The sequence below is a fragment of the Drosophila willistoni genome (assembly GCF_018902025.1).
Source record: "Drosophila willistoni isolate 14030-0811.24 chromosome 2R unlocalized genomic scaffold, UCI_dwil_1.1 Seg167, whole genome shotgun sequence".
Taxonomy (NCBI): Eukaryota; Metazoa; Arthropoda; class Insecta; order Diptera; family Drosophilidae; genus Drosophila; species Drosophila willistoni.
The window spans coordinates 3,858,908-3,871,621 of NW_025814050.1; the positions used below are offsets into that span (position 1 = coordinate 3,858,908).

Here is a 12,714-nt window from a genome sequence, read left to right on the forward strand (position 1 = left end):
ATTGGGACGGACAGAGCACAAACCTGTTCCCCATTCGACAAGATAAAAATGCAATCTCTTGGCCATCTACTCTATTGAGGAGAGCTGCAAGGTGATGCTGATGCTGGAGCTGGAGCTGGATCTTGGCCATTAGTGTTTGAGCAACAACAGTTTTAACGCTGTCAGCTCATCCGTCAATGGGAATATCATTGGGTTGACATTCAACCGGCCACTGTGTATGCTCTCTGCTGTGGGCTGTGTGCGTGTCTCCCCAGCGCCAGCCTGCACCATTAAATATGGAAATCGCGTGCAGCTAATCCTGGCAAACTGGTTCCACACCACAACGAATAATCAGAGCTGTGGCGACCCATTTTCAAGTTGGCAAGTAAACAATAGTTTGATCTCTCTTGTTCTTTTTTTCAGGCGAGATCACCACCAAGGAGCCTCTGGATCGAGAGCAACGCGAACTTTATGATCTCTTGGTTGAGGCTCGTGATCAGGGCTCACCGCAGCGATCAGCACGCGTACCCGTTCGCATCCATGTCACGGATGTTAATGACAATGCCCCGGAAATAGCTGATCCTCAGGAGGATGTTGTAAGTGTGCGAGAGGAACAGCCTCCCGGCACCGAAGTGGTGCGCATTCGCGCCATTGATCGAGACTCTGGCCAAAATGCATCTATCACCTATTCAATTGTTAAGGGTCGTGACTCGGACGGGCATGGCCTGTTTAGCATTGATCCCCAAACTGGTGTGATACGCACTCGCACGGTGCTTGATCATGAGGAGCGCAGCATCTATCGTCTAGGAGTGGCGGCAACTGATGGCGGTCAACCGCCGAAGGAGACACTGCGCATGCTGAGAGTAGAAGTGCTGGATCTCAACGACAATCGACCAACATTCACCAGCTCTAGCCTGGTCTTCAGGGTAAGTTCTTACACTAAGCATGAAAGAGATTTCCTTTTGTCTTTCGTCTATTTGACGCTTCCAGTTTTACACCGAATGTAAAAGCGGTGAATAGAGTCGTGAGTTGAACGTTTGTCCGTGCTGGTACTAAGATGATTTGTAGCCATCACGTGACAAAGGGCAAGAACACGACGCTACGCGGTGGATGTGCTTCTATGATTGTATGACTGTGAGACGTGGGAAGTGTCGCCTTTGCATTCAAAGGAGCCCTCGCGTAATTGTCACTCCTGACAGACTGTGACCAGGGTCCCCATTAAAAGCAATTCGTAACAAGAATCAGGACTGGTTTACTTTAAACGAAATTTACTCACTGATGCGAGTCCAACGAAAAGACAATAAAGCCAGACGGAAATTGCAAGCTAATTTGACTTCAAAGTGCGTCTGAATATAGCAAAGAAACAAGGACTTGGGCTTTAACTTAATCGCCTTAGGAACATTTTGGGGCCCAGGCATTTTGCTGAACCGTTCCTGCTTTTGTAAGCCCTTAACACATTTTTATCACGTTCGATTCGCACATGTTTTGCATGCCTCCAGCTGCATCCCCCTTTACCCGCACTAGCCAGTATTGGTCGGGCGAGACGCTTTGACATGCATTTAATTGCCTCTCCAACAGTCACTCTTCTTCAGTCCGGGCAAGATCAGAGCCAACCAGAACGGACCAGACCGGACCAGACCAAGTCGTTGTCGTCGTCATCGTCGTCCTTCGCTCTGGCTACAATTAAAATTGACACATTTCGTTGCATCGCCGTCGTCGGAAGGCCTTTGTTCTGTGCGTTGGCGTTGCAGCGCCATGCCAACTACTCTCTTCCTCCTCTACTCCATCTTCCTGTTGTAATTAAGCAAAGCAAGATATGAAGATGATGATGTTGATCATGATGATGATGGTGATGACGATGACGATGACGATGACGACGACAATGATGATAATGTGGTTTTGAGGTTAACTCTCCCGTTTGGCTTTTTGACTGCTGCCTGCCATAAAAGTCCCTAACAAATCATTCGCCATTTATGCTGAACCAAAATTCTGTGCATAATTTTCATAAAACAGTAGAATTGTATAAAGGCAACCGAAAAAAAAAAGCAAAAACCACAGCTTCGTCCACTACAGTCCAGTAGTCATCGTTAGGCTCGCCTCGGCGCAGCTCTTCCTCTGCTGCGTAATCTTTGGAGGGGCATAAATCTCGTACTGTCATTTTTGTGTCTCCATTTTGGCGACCCAAACAATTTTTGCAATGTTTTTATACATATTCGCATATATACTTGTATATATGTATATATATAAAAGATACCCACACATTCGTCTCTTTCACCTTACGTTTTCTCCTCACTACAAAGAAGGATCATAAGATCAGAAGAAGGTGAAGGAACAGAAGTAGGAGGAGGAGGAGGAGGAGGAGGCAAGAAACCTTTCTTGTTTTTTTGGTTTTGTTTTTTTGGTTGGTTCTTTCTACCTTTACTCTCAGAACGGTTTTTGCGGTTTTGCATATTAAATTCTTATGCCAAACAGAGACCCTTACATATACATCCCCCCTTTCGTTTCGACAGCCTCTCTTCCTCACTACTGTCGTCCCACAAACCCCCCTCGACGTTCTGCAACTCGCATTTTTCTTCAGTGATTTTTGGGGCCGCCGCCGAGTTGGTCGGAATGCATAATTTCTTTTTAATGCCATTTGCCTTGGACTTGGAGTTGGAGTTGGAACTTAAAACTGTAGAATAAAGGGAAGCACTGCAAACGGGACAAGCGGGGAAGCGAGAGAAGCAAGAGGGAGGTGGGATCTTCGTTGGTTGAAAATTTTTAAATGTTTGCTGCCTTCGTAATCTTGAAGTATGAATTATTGCTTTAAGATTGGATTTTCAACACTGTTGTTGAGATTAAGATACGCCAAAGAACAAGAACGAGAGTAGTAGAGTCTGAAGACCAGGCCAGCAAATATTTAATCTATAATTGCCATTTTTTTTATTTTGTATTTCTTTTTTTACCACAGGTACGCGAAGATGCCAGCGTGGGCCATGTAGTGGGCTCGATCAGTCCCAGCGAGACTAGCAATAGTCTGGATGCACCCGACGATCAGCTTTGCGTTACCTACTCTCTCAATCCTCTGACCAAAGATCTAATTGAGGGTGCCTTTGACATTGACCGTCAAATGGGAAATTTGGTAGTGGCTCGCCAACTTGATCGCGAAGTGCAAGCGGAATTCCGGCTTGAGATACGCGCACTGGACATGACATCGAATAATAACCCACAAAGTAGCTCAATAACAGTTAAGATCGAGGTGGCCGATATCAATGATAATCCTCCACACTGGCCTCAAGATCCTCTCGAACTCAATGTTAGTGAGGCAACATCTGTGGGCACGATCATCTATAACTTCACGGCCACCGACGCGGATGCCGGTCACAATGCTGAACTGCAATACCGTTTACTGAGCTACTCCCCCCATCATTACCCAAACGAGAGTGTAGGGGAGATATTCGCCATGGATTCTTTGACTGGATCACTTAGCTTGCAATCCCCATTGGATTTTGAGTCTATCAAGGAGTATTTGCTGGTGGTACAAGCCTTGGATCAGTCATCGAATGTCACCGAACGTCTGCAAAGCTCTGTTACAATGCGTTTAAGGGTTACTGATGCCAATGACAATCCTCCACAATTTATGGCTCCCGGTCCCCTGGTCTACGTCAGCGATGCCATACGCATCGGTGAGGTGGTCACACATGTGGTGGCTATGGACCCCGATAAAGGAGCCAATGGACAAATTAGTTATTCAATCCTTAGTGGCAATGGAGAAGGACGATTTCGCATCAACTCGGAGACGGGCGAAATAGAGTTGGTGAAATCGCTCCCAGTGTCTGCTGGTGTCGATGATTTGGATAAAAATGGTCGTTTCAATCTACTGATTAGGGCGGCTGATCATGGTCAACCACAATCATTGGAATCCACGCTTAAATTACAAATAGTAGTCAAAGGGAGCCACAGTCATCCGCCTCGTTTCTTGTCGGCGCTGTACCGAGCAACGATATTGGAAAATGCCCCCAGTGGGAGTTTCGTTCTACAAGTGACAGCTAAGCCAACCCATGGAAGCGACAATGGTACGAGGATATTGAATAGCCCCATATTAGCACTGTTGATCATAAGGATCAATCTGATCAATGTTCATTTTTGTTTTCTCTACAGCTAATCTAACTTATGAGATACCAGTAGGTGTGGCCAATGATCTCTTTCATGTGGATTGGCAACGCGGAATCATCACCACCCGTGGACAATTCGATCGCGAACTGCAATCAGAGTATCGATTACCGATCTACGTAACAGATGCAAATCGACTAACCGCTTTAGCTAGTTCATCAATCCGGAAACAGCGCTCCTCTACTGAAACATCAACCACATCAAATGGTCAACACTTTGATGTGGCCACAGTTGTTATTACAATCGGTGATGTCAATGACCATGCTCCGGAATTTCGGCCAGGCTCTTGCTATGGACTTTCAGTACCAGAGAATAGTGAGACCAGCGTAATACACACAGTGGTGGCCACTGATTTGGATGAAGGCGTCAATGCAGATATACTTTATAGCATTATAGGTGCGTCCAAACAACTTAGAAGCGCCTAATGCAATCTCGATGAATAATTTATTTCTTTATCTTTGACTTTTTGCTTTTTTAGGTGGTAATCTGGGAAACAAATTCTCTATAGATGCACGTACGGGGGAATTAAGCGCTCGTTCCTTGGATCGAGAGCAACATTCCCGGTATACGTTACAAGTGCAGGCCTCCGATCGAGGTAAACCGAATAGTTTGCAGGGTCAGTGTAATATCACCATTTTGGTTGAGGATCAAAATGATAATGCACCTCGCTTTGAGCTACCCAAATACATTGCGAACATCGCAGAGGATGCTGCAATCGGCTCCAGTGTTGTGCGAATTAAGGCCAACGATGCAGATCTGGGCATCAATGCCAGATTGGTCTATGCCTTGGCCAATGAAACGCAATGGCAATTCGCCATCGACAGCAAAAGTGGACTCATCACGACTGTTGGGTAAGTGACATCAGTATTTCTTATCTCTGTTACCGATCTTTGCGCAAGGACGGAACTTTGCTGCACACATAATTTTCCCAACCTACGCAACATCATCAACGACATCTACTAAAATGTACCTACGACATACATTGAAAACGAATAAAAGCAATTCAATCCGTTGAATCGAGGTGACGACGATAAGATACCTCCTGAATGGAACTACTCCCATAGTTCCATTTAAATTCTTAGCTCAATTAACTAACTGATACCGATAATCCTGACTGATACCTCTTTGCTATAAGGAAGTCTCACAAGGTATTCAAAAGGTTGGGAGTTCTGCGATACCTTCTAGTGCAAATTTATGCTTATTGAGAATCAATAATGACAACAATTGCTTGTTCCGTTGAAGGAATAAGGGTCAGTTCCGGCCCCGCTTTCCCCCACAGTCCGCGTTGTCAGTCAGAGTTGGCCGCGGAGTTGGTTTTGTTGGCGGGGTGAAGGTTTGAAAGAGGCGGAAGGTGTGCTATGGGGGGGCACTTGAAATGACAGTAGCGTCAGTGTTGCCATTTATACAAACGCGATCCCCTGTCATGTACCAATTTTTATCTTACGCTGATTGTCGGCAAACAATAAAAACGAAATGCACACAAAAACGGAGAGTCCAGAACAGAGAAACCAAGCCGAGTAGATGAAGAGCAGGGCTGAGAAGAGCAGACGAAAGGCGGAGTTAGTTGGAGGTAGGTAATGGGCACAGAGGAGAATTGTAGAGCAGACAGACAGACAATTCGTGATGTTGTTGTTAGTCTTGGACTTGGACACAAACCAAAAAAACAAAAAAGGCACAAAAATGTGGCTGCTGCTTGTCGTGGTTGTTGTTGTTTCTTTTGATGCTAGTTTTCGTTTTTTTTTTTTTCCTGCTGTTGTTGGACTGAGTGACTGACGATGGACAAGGCCTAGGACTGGACAACTTCTCTTGTTCGGCGACGTTGTCTGGGGTCTCTGACAACGGCAACAACAACCAAACAGCAACTGACCCTTTGGCAAGGCAGATAGATAGAAACTGAGAGAGAGAGAGACAAGGGGGGGAAAGTGAACAGACTGCCTCTGCGTTTGCCTTCACTTTGACTGATTCAATTCATAAAACGATTCGGTATATTTTAAAAACAAACCGACTAGAAGATTCCCTCTAAAAAAACTTAACACTAACACCAAAATATGTTTAGCTGAACATATCAACAGAGCCTTATCGAAACTTGAAACATTTAACAAGTCTTCTTATAGTAAGGGCACATAACCTGCGTAAAGTTTAGGGTATAATGAGTCTGTTCAACTGAAGAAGTCGGAACTTCGAACTCATGGATGGGCTTGCAATTTGCTAAATTCATTTTATTGGCGAACATGCAAGAAGTGGAGACCGTGGAAGAGTCAGTCTAGGCATGCCAAGGATTGTAATCATTTTGGTTTATTATTTGTGTCAGGCATAGGGGGAATGCCCCTGTTGCTGTTGGTAGTGGTAGTTGATGATTTAGCTGGATTAGCCTGCCCATGTGAATTTGGTTTATACACAAATCACAAATGACTTAATTACACCCAACTCTGTTCACTTCGGTTGAGCTCACGCTCAATAGCTTAGCCATTTGTGTGGCGAGGTAATAATAATGGGATTGTTGTGAGATAACCTCAAGCCATCCAACTCTAATTGATTCATATTTCCTTCTCTCCATTTCTTTAGAAAACTGGATCGCGAATTACAGTCGAGCTATAGTTTTATGGCCTTGGCCACCGATGGTGGACGCTACGAGGTGCGTTCCGCCCGTGTTCCGGTTCAGATCAACGTCCTGGATGTCAACGACAACAAGCCCGTTTTTGAGCGTTATCCATATATGGCTCAAGTGCCATCTTTGATACAGCCCGGGCAAACGTTGGTTAAGGTACAGGCCCACGATCTTGATGAGAATTTGAACGGCGAAATCACATACAGTCTCAAGTCGGGTAGTAGTAGCCTCAAGGGTAATCAGCTTGGAAAATTCCGTATTAATCCACACACGGGAGCATTGAGCGCCACTCAAAGTCTGGCCAGTGAGGCTGGACACCTGATTCAACTGGAAATAATGGCTCGCGATAAGGGTAATCCGTCAAAGTTTTCAGAGGGATTGATTGAGCTAATGGTGGGTGATCAACCCGTTGACCAGCCTATTCTGCGGTTTCAAAACGACACATATAGAATCAAGTTGAAGGAGAATGCACCTGCAGGCACTCGACTCTTACAGTTTGTGGCTCTGCGCAGCGATGGACGACGACAAAAGGTAAATTTCTCATTTGGTGCGGGCAATGATGATGGAATTTTCTCGCTGGATGCCACAACAGGAGAGTTACGGGTGGCTAACCCTTCACTTTTGGACTATGATGGCTTTTCCATTTCTTCAACGAATGCAGCTGGTAACCGTGGACGTTCAATGCAATATGAAGAGATTAATGAATCAACGGAGGAAGTCGATCCAGAAGAGGCAGAGGATGAAGCAAGAAGACTTACGACACGCAGTCAGCGTGCCTTGTCATTTACTCTAACCAATTCACAACCCCATGAGCTTCGACTTGTTGTAGTGGCGCGCAGTGCCAGTCCGGATTCGGGACCCTTTCTCACCAGTTATGCGGAATTAATTGTCGAGCTGGAAGATGAAAATGATAATAGTCCACAATTTTCGCAGCATCAATTCGTGGCCACTGTTTGGGAGGGTAACAGCAAGGGCACTTATGTGGCTCAAGTACAGGCCTTTGATGCTGATGCGGGGGCCAATGCCCGCCTCCGTTATCACATTGTCGATGGGAATCATGATAACGCTTTCGTCATTGAACCTGCATTCAGCGGCATTGTGAAAACCAATATTGTCCTAGATAGGGAGATACGAGATGTATATCAATTGAAGATCATTGCCACCGATGAGGGAGTACCTCAGATGACAGGGACTGCAACAATACGGGTACAGATTGTCGATGTGAATGACAATCAGCCGACATTTCCTCCAAATAATTTGGTCAGCGTCAGCGAAGGTAAGCAACACACAATATATAGATAGATTATCATTATATTCATAAGATATTTAAGTATTTGTAAGATCAAACAATCAACCCATTTTCTTGCTTTATTTTTGTTTATTTCATCTCTATTTAGCCACTGAGTTGGGCTCGGTGATTACTTCCATTTCGGCTAACGATGTGGATACTCACCCCACATTAACTTATCGCTTGGGCAGCGATTCCAGTGTAGCCAGAGAGAATCAAGGGATATTTGCTCTGGATCGCTATAGCGGTAAATTGGTACTTAAACGACGTCTAGACTATGAATCCCAACAAGAGTATCAATTGGAAATCATAGCGTCTGATGCAGCGCACGAGGCTCGCACCATGTTAACCCTACGAGTTGGTAATGAAAACGATAATGCACCCGTATTTCTGGCTCAACAGCCTCCTGCGTATTTCGCCCAACTGCCTTTGGTGGAGGATGAGGATGATAATAACTTAAGAATGGATGTGGAATTGGTTACAGTGAATGCCACTGATGCTGATGGTGATGATATATCGCAAATAAGCTATAGTATACATCCGACCGTGATTGGTTTCAATGTGAATCCTTCAAGTGGAGTGGTCTCGGTTAACATGTCTCGATTGACTTCGGAATCACTATCACCTCCATCTCCAAACGGTGACTACTTTATCCGAGTTGTGGCCCAAGATAGCGGTAAGCCGAAACAAAGTTCATCTACACTAGTCCGAGTTCAAGCTAATCGGGATACTGGCGCAAGAAGATCTCTGTTTTTGCAAACCCAATACCGTGCTCAGATAAGTGAGGCCGCTCCTTTGGGTTCAATTGTCCTGCAGTTGACCCAAGAGGAAGCCATGTCGAATGATCGCAGCATAATGATTGATCCTTTGGGCAATGAGGAGGCGGCCTTTGAGTTGATCCAGTCAAAGACCATAGTTTTGGTGAAACCTTTAGATCGAGAGAGAAACAACCTCTACAAGCTTCGACTGTCAATGGGTTATGCCCACTCACATTTGAATTCAAGCATTAGTGTGATAATCAGTGTTGTGGATTTCAATGATAACGCTCCCATTTTCGATCCCAGTGCCAAATACGAGGCCGAGATTAGCGAATTAGCTCCATTGAGGTATTCCATTGCCCAAATAATGGCGTTTGACGCTGATGAGGAAAATACACCCAACTCTGAGGTTGTCTATGATATAACATCGGGCAATGATGAGCATATGTTTACCATTGATCTGGTAACTGGGGTGCTATTTGTTAATAATCGCTTGGACTTCGACAGTGGAGCCCGTAGCTATGAGCTGATTATTAGAGCCTGTGACAGCAGTCAACAACCTAGACCACTGTGTAGTCTGCAACCCTTCCATCTCGACTTGTACGATGAGAACGACAATGAACCACGCTTTCCTCTAACGGAATATATACATTTTCTTGCCGAAAATGAACCAATGGGCACTTCCATTTTCCGAGCACAGGCTACTGATTTGGATCGTGGTCCTTTCGGACAGCTTAACTATAGCCTAGCTGCCTCACCGTCCAATGCAGATGGCGATGATGAATGGCGTCTTTTCCACATAGATCCCCAATCCGGTGTAGTCACTTCATCAGGCGTTTTCGACTATGAACAGCGTCAGCGTTACGACTTGGAACTGCGAGCCACCGATATGGGTGGCAAGACTGCTAGAGTAGCTCTTCGTGTGGAGATCGAGTCGCGCGATGAATTCCAGCCACAGTTCACGGAACGAACATATCGTTTCGTTTTACCAGCAGCTGTTGCCTTGCCTGCTGGGTTTGTTGTCGGTCAAGTGCAGGCCTCGGATTCGGATAGCGGACCTGATGGCCGTGTTGTCTACCAATTAAGTGCGCCGCATCAACATTTCAAGGTGAACCGCAGCAGCGGAGCGGTGTTGGTCAAAAGAAAACTCAAACTGGAAGACGCCGAAGTTGGCGGCGGTGATATCAGTTTGGTGATCTCCGCCTCATCTGGTCGGCCCAATTCACTGTCCAGCATGGCTGTTGTGGAAATTACTCTCGACCCGTTGGCTCATCCTAGCACGAATCTGGCCAGCAGCATAGGAGGGGGCGTTGGCGGAGGAGGCTTTGGTGACTGGACGATTGGACTATTGATAGCCTTTCTCCTTGTTCTCTGCGCTGCTGCCGGCATTTTCCTCTTTGTTCACATGCGTAGTAATCGGGGGAGAGCCCGCAATGTTATCAAGCCACATCTCAGTAGTCAAACAGTGGGTGGTTCAAATAGCTATGTGGATCCCAGTGCCTTTGATACCATACCAATTCGAGGAGGTGGAAATGTAGCAGGAGGTACAACAGGTGCGGCGGGCGCTGCCTCAGGACAGTTTGCACCTCCAAAATATGATGAGATACCACCCTTTGGCCCACATGGAGGAAGTTCCGGGGCGGCCACTACATCTGAGCTGTCTGGCTCAGAGCAGTCAGGTTCTAGTGGGCGAGGTTCCGCAGAGGATGACGGCGAAGATGAGGAGATACGCATGATCAATGAGGGACCCCTCAATCATCGTTCTAATGGTGGAGTAAGTGATGACGACATCTCCGTTCAGAATACCCAAGAGTATCTGGCCCGTTTGGGGATTGTTGATCATGATCCGAGTGGCGCTAGTAACGGCGCCGGGGGGTCAACAATCAACGGTTCTATGCCCCTTCATATGTTTGTCGACGAAGATGCAGCCACCACTCGCTCGGATATCACCAATCTCATCTATGCAAAGCTCAACGATGTGGGATCGGGCGGGGCGACTGGAGCTGGTGGTTCTGAGCTAGACAGCAGTGCGGCAGATGATGCAGCCACAACGGCGGGTAGCATTGGTACACACCATGGGCATGGTTATAGCGAGATGCCCGTACCCCTATCAGTCCCAGTTGTCGTAGGTGGCGGCGGCGGAGGTGGCGGTTCTCTAAGCTCCATCGTCCACAGCGAAGAAGAACTGACGGGCAGTTACAATTGGGACTATCTCTTGGACTGGGGGCCGCAATATCAGCCCTTGGCTCATGTTTTCTCTGAAATAGCAAGACTGAAAGATGACTCGAGCAGCATGTCGGAGCACAGCGGACTCAGTGGTAAAAGTGGAAAACAATCTTTAAGCAGTGTGGTCCACAAGCCCAACAATCCTCCACCTGCAACTGCACCATCAGCGCCTCCATTATCAACTGGTAACAGCATTCCACCACCACTTCTCACGAATGTGGCCCCGCGAGCAATAAATCATCTGCCGGGGGGCCTGAGAGGAGGACTACCGCCCCCACCCCATCATATGAACGGCAGCATGTCTGGTGGGTTCCCACGCTCACCGATTGGTCATGAGGCAAGTGGCAGCTGTTTTAGCACCTCCTCGGCCATGTCGCCTTCATTTTCGCCCTCCCTTTCGCCATTGGCCACCCGCTCACCTTCCATTTCACCCTTGGGCATGCCACCACCCCGACATGGCCACCACGGCCAGCCTCAGCCCAGTCAACGATCGAATCCAGGGACAAGAATGTGAGGAGATGTGCCCAAAATTAACGGTAATTGATCGATAAGCTTATAGTATTACTTGCACCCTCTCACACAATGCACCGCACACATCACATCACCCCACAAACACACACACACACACACACATACACATATATAGTTGTATATACTTAATACAAAGCCAACAAAGACTCTCTGATAAAAAAATAACAAAGAATCGAAACGCAAAATAAAACACAATTTGCTTCTATTCAAAAGGAGACAAAACCAAGCCAAGCCAGCCATAAGTTATAAGCATTTAGACCCCTAGTTCGTATGTAGATAGCTAGTTAGTTAAGCAATTAACTATATAGATGTAGATAGGCATATACATATGTATGTAGATAGGTAGAAATATAATCCCCCACTTCCACACAAATCGTGCTAATTTCAAAGGCACTACATACCCGCATTTGATTCAGAAATGTAAAAAGTTGTATTTTTATTCATTCCACAATCATCTGGGAACGAGTCCCTGTAACAATAAAAACAAAAGAAAACATCATTAATATTTTAGATTTACATACATTTAATTTAATTTATTTGTTAAGTAATTTTTAGTTTCACTTGTGTGTGATTTTAAAGTTTAGCAAAACAAATCAATTTAAAAATGTTGTAAAAATGTTTAGCCTTAAGTTGTCTAACCCCTTTTCCAATAAGCCTTAGTTGGTAATAGCGAAAGAAATCATCGATTAATCGAATAAAATGAAATATGAAATTTTTCAAAAAATAAATACCCAAATTTGTATTATTTATTAAATAGAAGTTATTTTCAGAATATTTTAGTTAACTGAGGTTTAATTGAAATAGATCAACAAATCTCTGATAGGTGTTGAAATTTAGTTGAACCCTTGAACCTTCGTTTGACCGAAAAAAAGGAGATACCAACGAGGAGGAACAAGGAGAACACAACGAAGAGAAAACATCGAAGAGAAGCTGAAAAGAAGGAGAGAACCAGAATACAGAAATCGTCTGACATCCACTTTGTCTTTATTTCAAAGACGTGGCATGAACTCATTTATTTGTTGCTGATTTCTGGCCTACACCACACCTCCTCCTACAGCTACAGCTACACAGCTACAGCCACAACCCCAGATTCGCATCCAGATCCAGTCTCAACCTTCAGTTTGGTCCTTTGCCTGTCTGTCGTCATTATCATTATTTGCCTTCTGCCTTGC

At 45.5% G+C, this 12,714-nt stretch overlaps 1 protein-coding gene across 2 annotated transcripts in view; it reads left to right on the plus strand.

The window, feature by feature from the left end:
• The window catches only part of LOC6644094 (protein dachsous), a 69,105-nt gene extending 57,053 nt beyond the window's left edge, over window positions 1-12,052 (plus strand). For both annotated transcript variants that reach the window (XM_023176686.2, XM_047010657.1), the window contains exons 6-11: window positions 403-905; window positions 2,930-4,034; window positions 4,120-4,527; window positions 4,610-4,982; window positions 6,697-8,015; window positions 8,137-12,052. In XM_023176686.2, coding sequence (XP_023032454.1) covers window positions 403-905; window positions 2,930-4,034; window positions 4,120-4,527; window positions 4,610-4,982; window positions 6,697-8,015; window positions 8,137-11,525 — 7,097 coding nt within the window. In that variant the 3' untranslated portion in view covers window positions 11,526-12,052. The remainder of the gene's footprint in view (window positions 1-402; window positions 906-2,929; window positions 4,035-4,119; window positions 4,528-4,609; window positions 4,983-6,696; window positions 8,016-8,136) is intronic.
• The last annotated feature ends 662 nt before the right edge of the window (window positions 12,053-12,714 follow it).